The following is a 21,160-nucleotide window of genomic DNA, read 5'->3' on the forward strand; positions in this document are numbered from 1 at the left end:
TGCTCATGCTGACCAAGGTTCTCATATATGCTGAATCCATTTGCCCACATTTGGCCCATCCCTCTGAACCATTCCTATCCATATACATGTTCAATGGTCTTTTAAAGACTGTTATTCTAGCTGTCTTCGTACTTGCTTTCGCACCTCTTTTGAAATAAGTTTAACTATTTCAAAGTTAATCTGTGGTCAGGACAAGAGCATGTGACAGGACAACAGCAAGTGACTGTGAATAAAGAATGTGGTGAGATATAGAGGAGCTTCAGCCCTTCAGCATGTCCAACAGGCTTGAGATCCTTGCTTCTTGTCTAGATGGGAATAGGGGCTATTGAAAAGGATGAATAATCAAACTGTGGCCATCCTAGAGAGGGGAAAGAAATGTAATTACAATTGGGATAGCATAGGGGAAGAGAAACAATTTGCTTTCACACAGATCAAGAGTCCTAAAAGCTCTATTGCCTGACTGGTGTCCATGTTTGAAGCACCTCTTTTGACCTCCAGAGGAATATGGAGAGGTAGGAGAAAGATACAATTGCTGTGGTCCACATGGGTAAGAACAAGAAAGAGGTTTTGCAAAACATGTTCACTCTGCCCATAACAGGTAGAAATTCCCATTTGTCAACCATTTTAATTCCACACCCCTTCTCACTTTGACATGTTGGTTCATGGCTTCCTCTGCTGCCATAGTGAGGCCACTCTCAGGTTGGAAGAGTAACACCTGGGTAGCCTTCAACCTGATGCCATGAACATCGATTTCCCCAACTTCTGGTAATTTCCCCCCCTTCCCCTTTCTCTCTTTTCCATTTATCATTCTCTCTTACTCTTTCTCTTCTCCTCACTTGCCTAACACCTCCCTCTGGTGCCCCTCCTCCTTCACTTTCTCCTATAGTTCATTCTCCCCTCCATCTCTCTCAAAGCAGATTCCTTCTTCTTCAGCCCTTTACCTTTTCCATCCATCAGCTTCTCACTTCATCTCCCCCTCCCCCACTCACCTACTTTCCTCTCCATCTGGTTTCACTGTCAGCTTCCCCTACACCCAACTTCTTATTTTGGCTTCTTCTACCTTTCCAGTTCTAATGAAGGGTCTCGGCCTGAAAATGTTAATTACTCTCCTTGGATGCTGCCTGACTTGATGAGTTTTCCAGCTTTTTGTGTGTATTACTCAGGATTTCCAGCATCTGCAGAATCTTTTGTATTTAAGTTTTGCTAAGGGAATTTGAGCAGCATGAGACTAAATTAAAACGCAGAACCAATAAAGGTGATGATCTTTGGATTGTTACCTGAGTCACACACAAATTGGCACAGGGTTAATAAGATCAGAGAGTTAAATGTTTGGTTCAATGACTGGTATAGAAGAAGTGGGTTTGAATTCATGGGCATTGACACAATATTGAGGAAAGAGGGAGCTGTACGGTCGGTCCAGGCTCCACCTGAACCCAAGTGTTCTGGTGAATTGCATAACTAGGCTTGTGGATAGGATTTTAAACTAAATAGTGGGATTGGAAGGGGGAGTTCAATACCTTGGAAAAGTTTGAATAAAGTAAAAGGTAAGTAGAGTGCAGGAGAAGTTATTGAAATCTCCAGAATAAAGAATAAGACAGAAAGTTTTGAAAGGGATAGAATTTAAATTCAGGAGACAAATTTGAAAAGAAGGGTGGTAAATACAGGAATAAAGATATTATACTTGAATGCACACAGTATACAGAAAAAAGGTAGATGAACTTAAAGTGCAGCTAGAAATTGGCAGGTATGACACTGGGGACATCACAGAGTCATAGCTGAAAGAAGATCACAGCTGGGAGCTAAACATTGAAGCATAAACACCCTATCAAAAAGACAGCCAGTTAGGCAGCAAGATTGGGGTGGCTCCATGGGTAAAAAATGAAAGCACATCCCTAGAAAGAAGTGATGTAGAATCAGAAAATTTAGACTCCTTGTGGATAGAGTTAGGAAACTCCAAGGTTGAATTTGTAGAATGTCTATGAGACTGCTTTTTAGAACAAAGTGGTTGTTCCCACTAGAGAAAAGGCAAATCTGGACTTGAGGCTGTGCTGTGAACCTGATTTGATTTGGAAGCATAAGGTAAATGAATTCTTAAGGAGTTAGTGATCATAACATATAAGCATTCACCCTCCAGTTTGAGAGGGAGAAGCTAAAATTGGATGTATTGGTAACACAGTTGAGTAAATGGAACTACAGAGGCATGAGAGAGGAGCTGGCCAACGTTGATTAGAAAGGGATATTAGCAGGGATGATAGTAGAGTAACAATGGCTGGAAATTCTGGGAGTAAATCAGAAGATGCAGGATTGGTTCATCCCAAAGAAGAAGAAGCAGAAGAAGAAGAAGAAGACAGGATGAGCAACTGTGGTTGAGAAAGGAAGTCAAAGAAAATATAAAAACAAAAGAGAGGGCTTACAGCATAGCAAAAAATAGTGGGAAGCTAGAGGATTGGGAAGCTTTTAAAATCCAACAGAGGCAACTAAAAAAGCCATAAGGAGAGAAAAGATATATGAAAGTAAGTTAGCTAATAATATAAAAAAGAACACGAGAAGATTTTTCAGAAATATAGGGAGGCAAGAATGGGCACCAGGCTATTGGAAAACAACATTGGAGAGGTGGTGATGGGAACAAAGAAATGCCAGACAAACTGATTAGGTATTTTGTGTTAATCTTCATTGTGGAGACACCAGCAACATGGCAAAAATTGAGAGAATCAAGAAGCACGAGTGCGTGTACTCACTATTACAAAGGAGAATGTGCTCAGGGAACGGAAAGGTCCGAAGGTATTTTCCTCCTGGGGCAGATGAACTACACACCAGGGTTCTGACAGGAGGAATTATTGGTGACATTTTAAGAATCACTAGATTCTGGAATTGCAAAAAGTGTCACTCCACTTTTTAAGAAGGGAGTGAGGCAGAATAAAGGAAATTATAGGCTAGTCAGCAAGATGTTAGAGTCCTGAACTTGGGGGCATATAGGCAGAACTTTGTTTCCTGAAGGGGAAATCTTTCCTGACAAATTTGTTGGAATTCTTTGAGAAAATAACAGGCAGGATAGACAAAGGAGAGTCAGTGGATGTTGTTTCCTTGGATTTTCAGAGGGTGTTTGATAAGGTGCAGCAAAAGAGGCTGCTTAACAAGATAACAGCCCATAGTATTACAGGAAAGATACTAGCACGGAAAGTAGATTGGTTGACTGGCAGGAGGCAAAGTGTGGAAATAAGGGAGCATTTTCTGGTTGGTTGCCGATGGCTTGTAGTGTTCCTGTTAATGATCTAGATGACAAAATTGATGGCTTTGTGGCCAAGCCTATAAATGGTACAAAGATAAGTGGAGGGGCAGGTAACGTTGGAAGAATGATGGTACCAATAGAATACAGTGCAGAGAAGTGTATGATCACGTACTTTAGTACTAGGAATAAAGTCATAGACTATTTTTAAACGGAGAGAAAATTCGGAAATTGGAATAGCAAAGGGCCTAGGAAGTCTGAATGCAGGATTCCCTCCAGGTTAACTTGCAGGTTGAGCTGGTAGTAGGGACAGCAAGTGCAATGTTAGGATTCATTTCAAGAGGACTGGAACATAAAAGCAAGGATGGAATGTTGAGACTTAATAAGATGTTGGTCAGACCACGTTTAGAGTACCGGGAGTAGGTTTGGACTCAAATCTGAGGAAGGATGTACTAGCATTGGAGCTGATCCAGAGGAGGTTTACAAGAATCAGAATCAGAATCAGACTTTATTTGCCAAGTACCTATGCACATACAAGGAATTTACTTCCGGCAGATGTTGTCTCTCTGCTCATAACAATAATAATGATAAATATAAATGAAAATATAGATTATACATACAGGTAGTGCTATCCAAGTAATAGTTAGCTGACAGTTAACCGGCAGTTAACTGTTCAGCAAAGTGACCGCAGTAGGGAAAAAACTTCTCCAGTGCCTATTAGTCTTAGTCTGGAGGGATCTGAAGTGCCTACCAGACGGAAGCAGATCAAACAGTCAGTGCGCAGGATGGGAGGAGTCCTTTATGATGTTCCCTGCCCTCTTCTTCAACCTGGAAGAGTACAGGTCCACAATAGAGGGCAGGGAGGCTCCAATGATGCGCTCGGCAGTCCTCACTGTGCGCTGTAGTCTGGTTCTATCCTGCTTGGTGGCGGCTGCAAAACCACACAATGATGGAAGTGCACAGGACTGCAGTGTAGAACTGCAGCAGCAATTCCTGAGGCAGACCGTATTTCCTCAAGAGCCGCAGGAAATACATCCGCTGCTGGGCCTTCTTCAGGATGGAGCTGATGTTCTGCTCCCACTTCAGATCCTGAGAGATGGTGGTTCCCAGGAACCTGAAGTTCTCCACGGTGGACACAGGGCTGCTGAGGACTGTGAGGGGAGACATAGTGGGGGGATGTCTCCTGAAATCCACTATCATCTCTTTTGTCTTGAGCGTGTTCAGCTCCAGATTGTTCCGACTGCACCAGAGCGCCAGTTGGTCCACCTGCTGTCGATATGCAGACTCATCACTATTCTGGATGAGTCCGATGACGGTAGTGTCGTCTGCAAACTTCAAAAGCTTCACATAGGGGTTGGAGGAGGTGCAGTCATTGGTGTAGAGGGAGAACAGCAGTGGAGAGAGGACACACCCCTGGGGGGCGCCGGTGTTGGTGATTCGAATATCCAAGGTGACCTGTCCCATCCTTACCTGCTGACTTCTGTTGGTCAGGAAGCTGTAAATCCAATCACAGAGGTCAGGTGGCACAGTAAGGTGAGACAATTTGGAGCAGAGGGTATGAGGGACGATGGTGTTAAACGCTGAACTGAAATCCACAAACAGCATCCGAGCATAGGTCCCAGGACGATCCAGATGTTGCAGGATATAGTGCAGTCCCAGGTTGACTGCATCGTCTACTGACCTATTTGCCCGGTAGGCAAACTGCAGGGGATCCAGCAGGCTGCTGGTGAGGGTCTTCAGGTGTTTCAACACCAAGCGTTCAAAGGATTTCATGACTACAGATGTCAGTGCGCCAGGTCTGTAGTCGTTCAGTCCTGTGATGGTGGGTTTCTTGGGGACCGGGATGATGGTAGAGCGCTTGAAGCAAGTCGGAACCTCACACAGCTCCAGAGATCTGTTAAAGAGCTGAGTGAAGATGGGAGCCAGCTGATCAGCACAGGCTCGTAGACAGGAGAGGGAGACCCCATCTGGGCCTGGAGATTTTCGGGTCTTAAGTCGCTGGAACAGTCGACATACTTCTCCTTCGCTGACCATGGGAATGAAACAGTTAATGTACTAGGAGTATTTGATTGCTCTGGGTCTGTACTCGATGGTGTTTATAAGAGTAAGAGGTGATCTCATTGAAATATTTCAAATATTGAAAGGCCTAGATAGAGTTGACATGGAGAGGATGTTTCCCATAGTGAGAGTTTAGGACCAGAAGACACAGATTCACAATAGAAGAATGTCCCTTTAGAAATGAGATGAGAAGAAGTTTCTTTAGCCAGAGGGTGGTGAACCTGTGGAGTACATTGCCACAAGACAGGTCTGGAGGCTAAGAAAATGGGTATATTTGAAATGGAGATTTATAGTTTGTTGATTAATAAAGACATAAAGTCACAGGGACAAAACAGGAAAATAGGGCTGAGAAAGAAAATAATTCAGCCATGATTGAATGGCAGAGCAAACTTGAGAGGACAATTGGCTTAACTCTGCTCCTATGTCTTATGGTCAAATAAATGTCGCCCTTTGTGCAATAAAATTGCCCTTCAATTTCCTATTAAATCTTTCTTCTCTCACCTTAAACCTATGCGCTATAGTTCTTGATGCTACAACCTTAGCAAAAGGACTAAGTGCATTCACCTTATGTCTTGTATTATACTGCTTCCTTCCATTGTTTGGATGAAAAGTATGGTATAGCCACATACAGGAGGAATACTGTATAATACTCATTATCAAACTTTATACATAAATGGAGATATTAGAGGGTAAACAGCATGGACCAGACTAATTCTGCATAAAGAAAAACTCACTGTCTTCAAGTAACGGAAGAACGGAAAGAAGGGAAGGTCAAAGATGAACATATAACCGTCCCTGAAACTTGGGACCTTAAGTTCATAAGATTTAGAAGCAGAATTAGGCTATTTGGCCCATCGAGTCTACTCTGCCATTCAATCATGGCTGATCCTATTTTCTCTCCTCAACCCCATTCCCAGCCTTCTTCCCATAAGCCTTTGATGCCTTGTCCAATCAAGAACCTATCTCTGCCTTAGACACCCAATGACCTGAAGCTTTTACTATCTGCTTTGATATTGTTTGCTAGCTTGTTTTCATATTTCATCTTTTCCCTTCTAATGATTCTTTTAGTTGCTCTCTGTAGGTTTTTAAAAGCTTCCCAATCCTCTACCTTCTCATTAAATTTTGCTTTGTTAAAGTTTTCTTTAGTAAAATAAAATTCATAATACAATGAAAAAGCATTTGAAAAATATTGACTGTTTATTTAATGCAACATTTTTAGTTTATATTGGTATTAAAATATATCACAATCTCACATTAAAATAGTCATTTTATTAATGAGAAATCTTTCTTACTCCAGAAGTAACGATCTTACCTTTCTGTCTTTTCCACTGGTTATTATCTGATATTCATCAGGATGATAACAGACACATTTGAAAAGGGTGTTTGCCAAAATCATTTGATTTCTTGCATACCGCCTGGTAAAAATAAATATATTATTTAAAAATACAAAATACATTTTTTACAGTGTTAAAGCTCAGTTAAAAAGAAATTCTTTTTACCTCCCTTCACCCTCTCAATGTTTTGTTCCTTTTCTTAACAAAGCTACATAGTTCAGGAATATGGTTAATACCACAATCCACTTGAGTCTAGGCATTGAGTGTTAGCAAGCTGTTTTCATTAGAGCACATTCTGATCTCAATCCTTTCACTCAGGATTTCTTGGCAAGCTTTCCACTATGGCATATATGTCAAACTCAAGGCCCGCAGGCCAAATCCGGCCTGCGGTGGAATTATCTTTGGCCCGCGAGATAATATCTAATTACTATTAAAGCTGGCCCCAGTAATCGAAGTGCCTATGGCGTATGATATGGCTAATGCTGAGTTTATTCAGGTACCAGGTTTTCAGGGTTTTTAGTGTTTATTTGGCAGTCTTGCTCGGCAGTCTTCTTCATAAGAAACGGAATTTGTAAAGTGAAACACTTTGTAGTTATAGCAGAGACTGAGACACATGAGAGCAGGCTGAAAAAATGGAGGCAACGAAAGCTGCGTTCGCACGCGTCCGACTGATCCGACCCGCATGAAGCTGCATTTTGCTCAATCCGGCCCGTGACCTAAAATGAGTTTGACACCCCTGCACTATGGTGTCCTCGAATTAACAATCACTATTGTTGAGTCAGAATGATGATATTTAATTTTGCTTTTATACCTCCTGGTATAAATAGGCTAATTACAGCATTACTGTATAAAAACAAAATGCTATGGATACTGGAAACCTGACATAAAACAGAAAATGTTGCAAATAATGGTAGTGAATGATCCAACAGCAGCTGTATGGAAGAGTTCACACTGCAGGTCAATGAAATTTCATGTCAGTGTTACTGAAAGGTAAGCATCCTGAAACATTAACACTGCCTCACCTGCTCAGGAATTTCAACATAATCTGTTTTTTTCATTTCTATAAGAATTCTTGCTTCAACTGAAATCAAGAAATGCACCACAGTTTGAATCTGGAATATTATTCAACCTCATATATCAATTTCATGCAAGGATATGAGTTTACCTGCTGAATCATAATATTAAAAAATTATTATTCTGCAAAAAATAATACCTGCAGCTTAGCCTTGGATTGCAACATTGAGAGAGGAATTATTTAGCGGTACATTTCACATTAGATGGTCACTATTGCCATCTGCTGGTATGCAAAGGTGAACACATCCTTTTGTGCATTTCCCACATTATTATAATATGGGGGCAACAACTTGTTTGTAATATTTAAGTAAAAATGCGAAGTGTTTTAAAAATGTAGAAGTTATGCTCAGAGAAAAGTGACTCACTTAGATCTTTTTTCTACTTTAATGGAAAGCTAGCCACGATCAGCAAAGTTCAAGTTCAAAGTAAGTTCAAGAGAAAAAAATACATATTTATCACCATCTACAACCCTAAAATTTATTTTCTTGTATGCATACTTAATAACTCCAATAACCATAATAGAATCAATGAAAGACAACAAACAATGCCAATACAAAAAGAAAGAAGAAATAATAGTAGTAATAAATAAGCAATATAGTGCCTTGAAAAAGTATTCAGTCCCCACAATTATTTCCACATTTTACTGTCTCATTTTCTAAATTTAAAATATATTGAAGTAGGATTTTTTGAGCTAATCTACAAAGCTTTGTGCATCATGTCAAATCAAAAGAAAAATTCCAAAAACCTGTCAACAATTTACTAAAATTTAAAAATCAAAATCATGGAGCTGAGAAAGTATTCATCCCCTTTGTAATTTCTATACTTTGTAATAAGGCAATACTGTATATGACCTTACCAACTCATCTAATTTGCTCATGTAAAAAATTGGAGCATCATTGTGTTGTGCATTTAATATTTCAGTAGTATTTGACTAATCTTGTATATATATTATTTGATTAAGTATTCTTGTTTGTATTGTAGCGATGTACTACATACAGAGCTAGAGACGACACGCAGTTGGTAAGTCGTTTCGAGACTAGTTTATTCAAACATCGCGGCGCTGGCATTTAATCCCCAGCGTCCGCCCTCTCCGGGCGGAAATGACGTCAGAGGTGCATTACCAAAGTCACTCCCCGCGCGCTGGCTATTTGTGAGCCGGTTCGCATGTGCAGAAAGTGGGTTGCCACAGTATAAATAATTATGGATTTTATGTATAAAGATATGAATTGCATACAACAAGTTACCACATGATACACGCATGTCTTGTTTAAAGTAAACACAAAGGTAGACTCAGATTTTGGACTCCCATGTCTTCCACTGAATTAGTTTAATGTTTTGAAGTTACAAAACATAACAGTAGTGCTGAGGTATTTTAAACATGAACCTGAGATGGCTATCGACCTGTTGAAGCACAGTGAGACAGACAGTACATTTCAAGTTTTTAAAAAAGGCAGTAAACGAATGAATTCAGGGTTCATAAGGAATGGGTACTAAGTGATAATAATCATTAAAAAAGCAGAAATGCTTAGCTACATCATTAAGATTGGCATGTCTGATTCCACAAGAGATAACTGGCTCATGTATACTGAAAAATATTTTGAAGCAAATGGAACAGCCAGTGAGAAACAAGTGCCAATTTTGGTGAGTGCATTGGGTTTAAAGGCATACAATTTGCTTCAAAGGCTGATTGCTCCAAAAAAACCAGCAGAAATAAAATGTGATGATATTGTCAAAGTAATGCAGTGACATTTAGAACTGATGCCGTTATTGATTGCACAACACTTTAGGTTTCAAAATCAGAATCAAAAAGAAGACATGTCCATTTCACCATATGTGGCTCAATTGAAGAGATTGTCTAAGCATTTGTCAGTTCGGTAATGGGCTTGATGATACACCAAGAAATTATTTAATTTGTAGACTCTTACAAGAAAGCATTCAAAAATGGCTCCTAACTGAAGCACCTCACATTTAAAAGAGCATTTGAAATTGCTGTATCAATGGAAACTGTGCACAGATGCAATAGAGTTGCAGTTGGCAATGAAAATTGCAGCATCTAGACAAAGGTCAACCTGGCCGAACAAATTGTTTTACCATTGTGGAAGGGGCTCGCATACACCAGACCAATGCAAATTTAAAGGCAAAATTTGCAGAAAATACAACAAAGTAGGACATGCACAAAGAACATGTTGGGTAGCCAAAATAAATGGACTGTACAGAGAAGAGAAAAAGATAAAAGTCAAGTTGCAGTTTGAAAAGAGCAATAATCCGCATGCTGTTGATGAAAAGATTTGATAAAGATGGGAGTGGTGCAGGACAGCGTAGGCTTGAGATTTACTGTGTGAAAATTAATAACAGACAAGCAATACGGCTTTTGCCAGAAGCGAACGGCAATTAAAATGAAATTAGAGACGAGCTCAGTTGTTACCGTCATTCCAGAAATGAGCTTGAGTGGCATTTCAGAGATACTAAACTGAAGCCTGCAGATATCCAACTAAGAGCATATACTGGAAAAAAAGGTAACTCCTGTGGAAATGACATTCTTAATGGTGAAATACAACAACCACCAAACCACATTGGGCTTGTATGTGGTAAAAAAAACAGGAGGGCCAGCATTGTGGGGAATTAAGAATGGTATTGTATGCTGCCAAAACTGTCTCCAAGCTGTACACCATAAACCGTGGTCCAACAGAGGGCAAACAGGTGTTGATGCCAAATTCTGTGCCTTTGGTTGGAAAGCATACTGGACCAAGGAAGGACCATGCTACTCTGAGAGATTGTGAAAATGACTAAAACAGTACTCTGACTACAACAGTTTTTGCAGACAACAAATCTGAGAAAGCTTCTGATATGTTAATCAGGTAGTTAATTGCAAAATGTGGCTTGCTTTTAGGCTGGAAGAGAGATCAAGGAACTTTAGGAAAGTTGCAAGCTTTCAGGTTTTGTGAGTATAAATAATCAGAATCTATTCTGCATGCATTAGTTTCTTGCATGAACTTCAAATAGGAGAAAAAAGCTGCTTGTAAAAGTAGATGCAAAGACCAAAGCCCAGCTGGATGAATGGAAGACTAAAAAGAAAGGAGTCAGTGCAGATGGAAAAACAGAGGATTCAGCAGAAGGTGTTATGAATGTGGAAACCAAGAGGAGAGATCAGCCTGTAAACGAAGCAATAGAAAGATAAATAAGAGAATTTTCTGGTGAACTAAATGCACCTCCGCAAGATCAAGATGCACAAACTAGAAGACAAAGGAATGAGAAGAAAGGTGTACAGAAGAGTCAGAATCACTTCCTGCAGTCTTAGAATCAACTCCTACAACCACCATGAAGGAGGAAGCAGCACCTAAGATTTTTACTGTTGCAAGTCTCATGTGCCAAGCAGTGTGATACCCTTGTTAGGAAAGACTTAATTGCACAAAAGACTATTTTCTAAATGGAGAGAAATTTCAAAAATCTGAAATGTGAAGATACTTGGGAGTCCCAGTGTAGGATTCCCTAAATGTTAATTTGCAGGTTGAGTTGGTGGTGAGGAAGGCAAATGCGATGTTAGCATTCATGTCAAGAGGACTAGAATGTAGCCTGAGGCTTTTAAGACCATGTTGAGGCCTCACTTGGAGTATTGTGAGCAGTTTTGGGCTCCTTATCTAAGAAAGGATGTGCTGACATCGGAGAGAGTTCAAAGAAGGTTCACAAAAATTATTCTGGGATCCAAAGGCTTATCATATTTGAAGCGTTTTATAGCTCTGGTCCTTTACTCACTGGAATTCAGAAGAATGAGGGGTTCTCATTTGAAAGCTATTTCATGTTGAAAGGCCTCAATAGAATGGATGTGGAAAGAACGTTTCCCATGGTAGGGGAGTGTAAGACCAGAAAACCCAGCCTCAGAATAGAGGGACATCCATTTAGAATGGAGATGAGAAGGAATTTCTTTAGCCAGGGAGTAGAGAATCTGTAGAATTCATTGCCATGGGCAGCTGTCGAGGTAAAGTTATTGGGTATATTTAAGGAAGAGGTTGAAAGATTAGTCAGCGCATGAAGAGTTACAGGGAGAAGGCAGGGGGTTGGGGCTGAGAGGGAAAAGGATCAGCCATAATGAAATGGTAGAACAGATTTGATGAGCCACATGATTTAATTCTGCTCCTAAATTTTATGGTCTTCGGAAAATCTGGCTGAGTGGTGCCACAACAACAACCATCTCCTACTCAATGTGAGCAAGACCAAAGAGGTGATCTTGACTTCAGGAGGATAAAGCCAGAGATCTAACAGCAAGTCCTCATCTGGGGATCAGAGGTGGAGAGGGTCAGCAATTTTAAATTCCTCAGTGTTATAGAAACATTGAAAAACTACAGCACAATAAAGGCCTTTCAGTCCACAATGCTGTGCCAAACATGTACTTACTTTAGAAATTAACTAGGGTTACCCATAGCCCTCTAAGCTCCATGTACCTATCCAAGACCCTATCATATCCGCCTCCATGACCATCATCAGCAGCCCATTCCACGCACTCACCACTCTTTGTGTAAAAAACTTACCCCTGACATCTCCTCTGTACTTGCTTCCTAGAACCTTAAAACTATGCCCTCTCATGATAGCTATTTCAGCCCTGGGAAAAAGCCTCTGACTATCCACATGATCAATGCCTCTCATCATCTTATACACCTCTATCAGGACACTTCTCATCCTCCGTCGCTCCAAGGAGAAAAGGCCAAGTTCACTGAACCTATTCTCATAAGGTATGCTCCCCAATCCAGGCAACATCCTTGTAAATCTTCTCTGCGCCTTTCTACGGTTTCCACATACTTCCTGTAGTGAGGTGTCCAGAACTGAGCACAGTACTCCAAGTGGACTCTGACCAGGGTCCTATACAGCTGTAACATTACCTCTTTGTTCTTAAACTCAATCCCACCATTGATGAAGGCCAATGCACTGTATGCTTTCTTAACCACAGAGTCAACTTGCGCAGTAGCTTTGAGTGTCCTAAGGACTCGGACCCCAAGATAATTCTGATCCTCCACACTGCCAAGAGTCTTACCATTAATACTATATTCTGCCAAATTATATGACCTACCAAAATGAACCACCTCACACTTATTTGGGTTGAACTTCATCTGCCACTTAGCCCAGTTTTGCATCCTATCGATGTCCAGCTGTAACCCCTAACAGCCCTCCACACTATCCACAACACCTCCAACCTTTGTGTCATCAGCAAATTTACTAATCCAACCCTCCACTTCCTCATCCAGATCATTTATAAAAATCTAGAAGAAAAGGGGTCCCACAACAGATCCCTGAGGCACACCATGGTCACCGACCTCCAGGCAGAATATGACCCGTCTACAACCACTCTTTACCTTCTGTGGGCTAGCCAATTCTGGATTCACAAAGCAAAGTCCCCTTGGATTTCATGCCTCCTTACTTTCTCAATAAGCCTTGCATGGGGTACCTTGTCAGAAGCCTTTTTGAAATCCATACACACTACATCTACTGCTCTACCTTCATCAATGTGTTTAGTCACATCCTCAAAAAATTCAATCAGGCTAGTGAGGCACAACCTGCCTTTCACAAAGGCATGCTGACTATTTCTAATCATATTATGCCTCTCCAAATGTTCATAAATCCTGCCTCTCAGGATCTTTTCCATCAACTTACCAACCACTGAAGTAAGAATCACTGGACTATAATTTCCTGGGCTATCTCTACTCTCTTTCTTGAATAACAACATCTGCAATTCTCCAATTCTTCAGAACCTCCCCCATCCCCATTGATAATGCAAAGATCATTTCCAGAGGCTCAGCAATCTCCTCCGTCACCTCCCACAGTAGCCTGGAGTACATCTCGTCCGGTCTCAGAGTCTTATCCAACTTGATGCTTTCCAAAAGCTCCAGCACATCCTCTTTCTTAATGTTTATACGCTCAAGCTTTTCAGTCCATTGTAAGTCATCCCTACAATTGCCAAGATCCTTTTCCTTAGTGAATACTGAAGCAAAGTATTCATTAAGTACCTCAGTTATTTCAACTGGCTCTATACACACTTTTCCACTGTCACACTTGATCGGTCCTATTCTCTTACGTTTTATCCTCTTGTTCTTCACATACTTGTAGAATGCCTTGGGGTTTTCTTTAACCCTGCTCACCGAGGCCTTCTCATGGCCATGCTGGCTCTCCTAATTTCATTCTTAAGCTCCTTCCTGCTAGCCTTATAATCTCTCACTGATAGGCCACAGTTCAAGCTCTGAAAACTGTTGTGAAGCGCTGCTTTTTTAATCTTCAATCACAGACTGTGTTAAGTCACTTCTTTTCACACTCCTGTTCAATGATAGGCCACAGTTCAATCTGTCACCACATCTGATTTGATCTACAACAGTAGGGTCAGCAGCAAACTTAAATATGTGCTTAGCTAGCCACGCAGTTATAAGAGTAAAGTGAGTAGCGCAGAAGGCTAAGCAAACACCCTTGAAGTGTACCTGTGCTGATGGAGATTGCAGAGAACTTGCTGCCAATCTGAACTGACTGCAAGTGAGAAAGTCAAGGATCCAATGCATAAGAAGGAATTGAGGCCAAGGTCCTGAAGCTTATCGAGAAGTTTTGATGGAATAGTAATATTCAATGCTGCGCAGTACTCAATAAAGAGCATCCTAATGTATTAATTTTTGCTGTCTAGATGTTCCAGGGTTGAGTGAAGAGTCAATGAGATGGCATCTGCTGTGGACCTGTTGTGCTGCTAAGCAAATTGGAGTGATCCAAGTAATTTCTCAAGCAGAAGTTGATATATTTCATCACCAACCTCTCAAAACACTTCATCACTGTAGTGTATGCAGCTGCTACCAGACAACAGTCATTGAGGCAGGTTATCATGTTCTTCTTAGGCACTGATATAATTAAAGCCTGCTTGAAGTGGGTAGCTGCCACAGACTGCTGAAGCAAGAGTTTCTCAGTGAACACTCCAGCCAGTTGATTAGCACAGGCCTTTTGTACTCAGCCAAATATCCTATCTGAGAAGGATGCCTTCTGTGAGCGCACCCTTCTGAAGGATGCTCTGTGATTTCAGCATCAGAAAATGAAATAACACAATCATCAGAAGCTGTGGGAGTTCCTGATAGTTCCTCCATGTTTTAATGGCCAAAGCAAGCATAGAAGACATTGAGCTCATCTGGAAGCAAAGCCCTGTTGTTACATGTCACTTGATTTCACATTCAAGCTCTGCCACTGCTGTCGAAGATCCTTCATTGATTCAAGTTTAGTCTGGAATTGTCATTTTGCCCATGAGATGGCTTTCCCGAGGTTGTACATGGACCTCGTGTAACTTACTTGGTCACCAGACTTGAATTCCTCTGATCTGCCCCTCAGTAGATTGCGGATTTCATGGTTCATCCAGGACTTCTAGTTGGGGGAGACTCTGAATGATTTTGTGGGGACACACTCATCTATGACTGTTTTTATGAAGTCTGTGACAACCGTGGTGTATTCATTTAGATCCACAGATGACTCCTTAAACATGGCCCAGTCCACCAACTCAAAGCAATCCCATAGTTGCTCCTCTGTCTCTGATGATCACCTTTTTGTTGTACTAATCATAGTGTCACAACCACAGATTCATCAGCGCAACAGATACGGCAATTACACTCATGAATATGCACGCGTCAGCTAATTAGTATTTCATTGTGATAGTATTTAACTTCATTCATTCCATCGTAGTATTCGTTGAGACTTGGACACAGCACAGTAACACTTTGCTGCCTGTTTTGCATTTGGCCTTGCCTGAGAAATTGGACTGTCGAGTCAAATGACTCTGAAGACTAACAGTATTTGTTTTATCCTTAGTTGTTCTTTTCAGCTGCATTGTAGGCTTCGTTTTCCATTCGAGAGCTAGTTAACGGCCCTGTTTGGCCTACTGTTTATTGTTTTCTTTTCCTTTTAACACTGTTCGCATTAAAGTCTGTGAAATGTCAACCCGCTTCAGTGTCTCTCACACTGCACTTGGGCCATATCCGAACTTGGTGACAGAAAGTCTCGACCACGCAAAGGTGGACTCAGTGAAGAGAGAGCAGCTGACCTTGACCATGAGATTCATTGGTCAGACTGATTTGTCGAGGCAACAATGTTCCATTGGAATTCCTATGTATGAACTCTTGTTTTTGTCTCCAGCGTGACAGAAGGATCTTGCCAAGTAATAGACCCAGCAAAGTTTGAACAGTGACATTTTGACATTGGTGGCTTGAAGAGAGGGGGCTTTCTATTCTCAGTGCACGTCCTGACTCTACATTCCGAGAGTCCCGAATCTACATACCAAGCTTCTCTATTCTACATTGTGTTTCTCCAGTATCCATTCCAAGCTTTTCAAGTCACAAGTACCCAGGTTCCCAGCATTGTGGTCCCGTGACTCAGATCTGCATAACAAATGAGCGCTTCAAGCAAGCTTTTCAATTGATTCAGCAAATCATCATTCAAGTCAATAGTGTAAATTCTGGAAGAGCCCTAGTCCAAAAGCTGATCCCTGGCTGGAGTGTGCAAATACACAAGTAAAGTAACCCTATCAAGAGTATTTTTAACCTCTTGATGAAAGTCATGGTACACACTGGGAAAATTGAACTTTCCTGTAGCAAATGAAACAGATCTACAGAGAACCAGCTAGCTTAGCAATGGAAGAAACTTGTCTATGCTGTCTTGATCTTAAAATTGAGAGTATATCCTAATTGCCTCTGGAAAAATTGTGAAAGATAAAACACTGAGTGAGATTTGAAAAGGTTCCTTCTCTAGGTTTCAAGTTTCATGGTTTCAAGGTTTCCCAAGGACTTTTCTCTATGTTCCCAGGGTTTTCTTTTCCGGTCATTTCCAAGACTTATTCAATGTGTTTACAGTTTTTCAATGTCCTCCCCATCTCAAGGACTCCCAAGCATCCCTCTCGGTCCCACTCTAGATTTCTTGATCTCACTTGAGGTTCCCTGGTCTCTCAGTCTGTTGGGTTTCCCAGGTCTCAGTCTCTCTGGATTGCCAAGTCTCCCTGCCTCTCGAGTTCCCCATGCCTCCCTCTCAAATTCCCCAGGTTTCTCGAGTCATCCCGGGATCGCGAGTTTTCAGGGTCTTCCTGGGCCATCAGGTACCAGCTATGGGGGGGGGGGGGGGTGGGAGAGGTCATGTAGTGACTTCAGGCCTGTGCAGGGCATCAGAGCACTGGGCTCTGAGGTTCTTAGGTCACCTGAATTGGTTAATTGTTGCTTAACAACAGTTATTAATGGTTTAAGAGTTCCTTGTGTTTTTCTTGAGCGACTCGCTTTGTAATACGGTTTCCTGGTGCATGCTGTTTAAGTTTATTTTGACAGGCTCAGGGATTCTGTGTTAGTTTTATTGTTGAAGCAGATGCCCGATTAACTCCAATTGGAGGGTCCTCATTATGAGAATGATTTCTCTCATGGTGTCACTTGGTCAAGCTATCTCTGTAAAAGCTCTTGTGGTTGTCTCTACATGGAAGTCTTTGGCTCCAATATTGGCAGTGCACACCATGGCACTTATCTACTAGCATCTCTGAGGGACATCTTAGACAAGTCCCTCACCCAGGACTTCCAGCAGACATAGGTCTGTGGCACCTCAGGGGCTGTGCCTAGAGAGGAGGGCCCTGTCACAACCACAGATTTGGTAGTGCAGCAGATAGAGGAACTGCGCTCGTAAATATGCACGTGTCAGCTAATTATTATTTCATTGTAATAGTATTTAATTCCATTCATTCCGTCGTAGTATTTGTCAAGACGTGGACACAGCACAGTAATGTTTTGCTGCCTGTTTGCATTCGGCTTTGCCTGAGAAATTGGACTGTTGAGTCAACTGACTCTGAAGACCAACAGTATTAATTTTATTCTTAGTTTTTTTTTCAGCCGCATTGTAGGCTTCATTTTCCATTCAAGGCCCTATTTGGCCTAGTGTTTATTATTTTATTTTCCCTTTAAAACTGCTCACATTAAAGTCTGTGAAATGTCATTCCGCTTCAGTGTCTCTCACTCCGCATTTGGGCCATATCTGACACAAGTGACACAATGGAGCCTTGTTCTTTAGCCACTGCCTGCGTGCAAGTAAGAGGATAGCCAAGTGATCAGATTTCCTGAAGTGTGGTCTGGGTATGGAATAGTAGGCATTTCTCATTGTAGCATCACAGTGGTCTAGAGTGTTGGGATCCCTGGTGCTACAGGTTATGTGCTGATGGTAATTGGGCAGGCATTTCTTCAAGAGAGCTGGATTGAAATCCCCAATATGAAATTATTGGATTGCAGCAGAGTAAACAAGGGATGAAAATGGGAAATCCAGAAAAACCGTAGGAGTCATTTGTAAGTTTTCATGGAACACTGGAAATTGTGTTAGCAAGCTTCAATCAGAAATGCTTAGAAGTTAGGTCCACTCCAGAAATTTCAGCATGTTATCTGAGCTACATTTTAGCAGCCTTCTTCTTGGAAGTCCGTTGGGAATGGGTCATCTCTCCTTGCGGTCAGGGCACTTTTGATCAAGGTCCTTCAGCCGCTGCTCTTCGAATGTGCTGGTGCCTTTGTAGGCTGCCAGGTGCCAGACATTGTGGTCTTTGGCCAAGGCCTTCCAACCAGTCACAAGGATATTGCATGCTATCAAGGAAACTTTCACACAGTCTTTATAGCGCTTTGTGGAGTCTCCCTGCTTTCTGGTGCCATGTGCCAATTTGGAAAAGCTACCATCTTTGCAAGGTCTTCCATCCAGACCACATGTCCAACCTATCAAAGATGAGCCCTCACGATCAGTGTCTCTGAGAAAGGGCTCTCGGACTGTTGTAGCACTTCTGCGGTGGTGTCTCTGTCTTGCCACGAGATGCCTGTGATCTTGCAAAGGCATCGCAGGTGGAACTGGTCAAGCATCTTGATGTGCCTACAGTATGGGGTCCATGTTTCACAGCTATACAGCAGAGAATTCAGGACGACTGCTCTGTAGGCTGCTATCTTGGTCTTCATCCGGATGCCACATTCTTCCCACACACGTGTTCATAGCTTGCCAAAGGATGCCTCAGTTTTTGCAAGTCTGTTTGAGACCACTCAATCTAGACTGCAGAAGGTGAGGCAACTTCTCAGGTAGGTGAAGGCGTTAACATTGTTGAGAAGTGTGCCTTCAATCTCAATTCGTGGTTCTGTAGGGTTGGCATGGGGTGTGGGCTAAAGTAGAAATTCTGTCTTCTGCATGCTGATGTTTATATCAAATTATCTTGCTGCCACAGTAAGGTAGTCAGCGAGTTCCTGCAGGTCCTTTTCACTGTGCATGGCAAGGGCACTGTCAGCTGCAAAGAGGAAAGCTTATACTATTGCTTCCAGCACTTTGGTCTTGGCCTTGAGGCATTGCAGATCCAAGAAGCATCCATTAGACATATAGCAAATTGTTATTCCTGCATCAGTCTGTGAGGGAGCAGAGAACAGCATCGTGGCAAGCAGTAGGCTGCGAGGACACAGATCTATTTGACACCATTAGCTACTAGGAAGGAGTCAGAGGTGCAGCCTTTTTCAATGACCCTGGCCATCATGGTTCCAAATGGTTGTCAGAGCCAGGGTGGTAGTGGGGATAAGCTCCCACTACCTATAAAGTGCTCCCAATGGCGTGTGTCTCAAATTAGCCTCTGATAACCACGTCCAACTCCTGGCCTTCATATGACAGAACTGTTTAGCAGTCTTACTGTTGTGGTGATGAGTAGGGGACCCTTTCAGATGAGGCATTGATCTAGATTTTTAGTAGTTAAAAGACAGCTACATTCAATTCAGTGAATTTGTGTTACACAATTTCTAAGGAAAGCACTGTATGTCTTTCCTTTGTTATGGACACCAAACCAGCCTCAGCTGCAGCCATCTTTACAATTACAGCACATCTCACTCTTGCTTACTAACCTCTGTCTTCTACCCTTGAACTAAAAGACAAACTATTATTTTTCAATCTAATTTGCTTAACTCATAAAGTTCCCTCTAACTACCAATATTTGTTCCTATCACTTAAAAAAGGCCCAGAAGTTATTTTCCATACCTGTTTTATATACCAGGCAGCTGCTCTACGGTGAGCTTGAGCATGGCAGTTGCAATCAGGGCCGCCCCAAAAAGAGATTCAAAGACAATCTGAAATCGTACATCAAATGGGTAGACCTCCAGCCTCGACAACTTGAGGAGTCCGCAGCCGACGGGGCTGCGTGGCGCGCCCTGACCAAAAAAGCTGCATCTGGATTTGAGGATGACCGAAATCAGGGCCTTGCAGCAGAACGAGACCGATGTCACATAGCTGTGTATGCACCTGTTCTAACAACCGCCATTCCATGTCAACCTGCAGCTGCATGTGTGCTTCAGCCTTCAGCCTCTAAAGCCATATGCGTATCCACAGATGACTGCACAATGTTTAGTCTTCCTTGGACCCCGAGAGACAACCACCTTTATGTACCATGCCAATACATTTAGAGTAATTCAAAATGGAATCAACTTTACTGTGTTTTGCACCTCACTCTCTGAGGAATGTGGTCTCATTTAGCTGTATACATGTGCATACTTGAATGATAATGAACTTGAATATGAACACATCCTCCAGCCCACTGAGTCTGCACTCATTTACACTAATCCCACATTCCCAATAACAGGTCTACTCCAACCCACAGACTCTATGATTTGAGTTACACACAAGGGACAATTTACAATGGCCAATTAACTCCACACGTTTTGGAGTTGCGAGAAAATTGGAGCAGTGGATGTAACCACACCATTTCAAAGAGAATCTGCAAACTATACACATAAAATATGATTGGTCTGGGCTTTATGCAGTCTTTGAATGTATAGACCTCATAGGTACGTGCAGCTTATCAAAGGGTGTGTTGCTGACTGTCTCTGTAACAGTCCATAAGTTAATCACATAACATAGTCAAGGATCAAGGGTCAACTTTATTCATCATATACATTTATATTGTTCAGGAACTTGCTGTGTGTATGTCAGGGTGTGACACGTAACATGTATTGTGTGGATAGTCAGAGGCTTTTTCCCAGGACTGAAATGGCTAACACGAGAGGGCACAGTTTTAAGATGCTTGGAAGAAGGTACAGAGGAGATATCAAGAGTAAGTTGTTTACACAGAGTGGTGAGTGTGTGGAAGGGGCTGACAGCAACGGTGGTGGAGCCAGATATGATAGGGTCTTTTAAGAGACTCCTGGATAGGTACATGGTGCTTAGAAAAATAGAGGGCTATGGGTAAACCTAGGTAGTTTCTAAAGTACATGTTCAGCACAGCATTGTGGGCCGAAGGGCCTGTATTGCACTGTAGGCTTTCTATGTCTTTAATGTACATTAAATAGTGAGAAGGGTTTACATTCAAAAGGCTGGCACAGTGGTACAGCTGGGGAAGTTGCTACCTTACATGTTCCAGCACAATACTGATCTCTGTGTATACACTCTGCACTTGCTGTTGGGGTGCCTCATACAAAACTAATGCAGGCAACTTGTGGAGTGA

At 41.9% G+C, this 21,160-nt stretch overlaps 1 protein-coding gene across 4 annotated transcripts in view; it reads right to left on the minus strand.

Moving 5' to 3' along the window:
* The window catches only part of cfap52 (cilia and flagella associated protein 52), an 82,465-nt gene that overhangs the window by 16,075 nt on the left and 45,230 nt on the right, over positions 1-21,160 (minus strand). For 3 of the 4 annotated variants that reach the window (XM_073025955.1, XM_073025953.1, XM_073025954.1), the window contains exon 12: positions 6,597-6,699. In XM_073025955.1, coding sequence (XP_072882056.1) covers positions 6,597-6,699 — 103 coding nt within the window. Of the gene's footprint in view, positions 1-71; positions 359-6,596; positions 6,700-21,160 lie in introns of those variants that run through there. The other variant, XM_073025956.1, reaches the window with a different exon arrangement.

The sequence above is a fragment of the Hemitrygon akajei genome, chromosome 22 (genome assembly GCF_048418815.1).
Source record: "Hemitrygon akajei chromosome 22, sHemAka1.3, whole genome shotgun sequence".
Taxonomy (NCBI): domain Eukaryota; kingdom Metazoa; phylum Chordata; class Chondrichthyes; order Myliobatiformes; family Dasyatidae; genus Hemitrygon; species Hemitrygon akajei.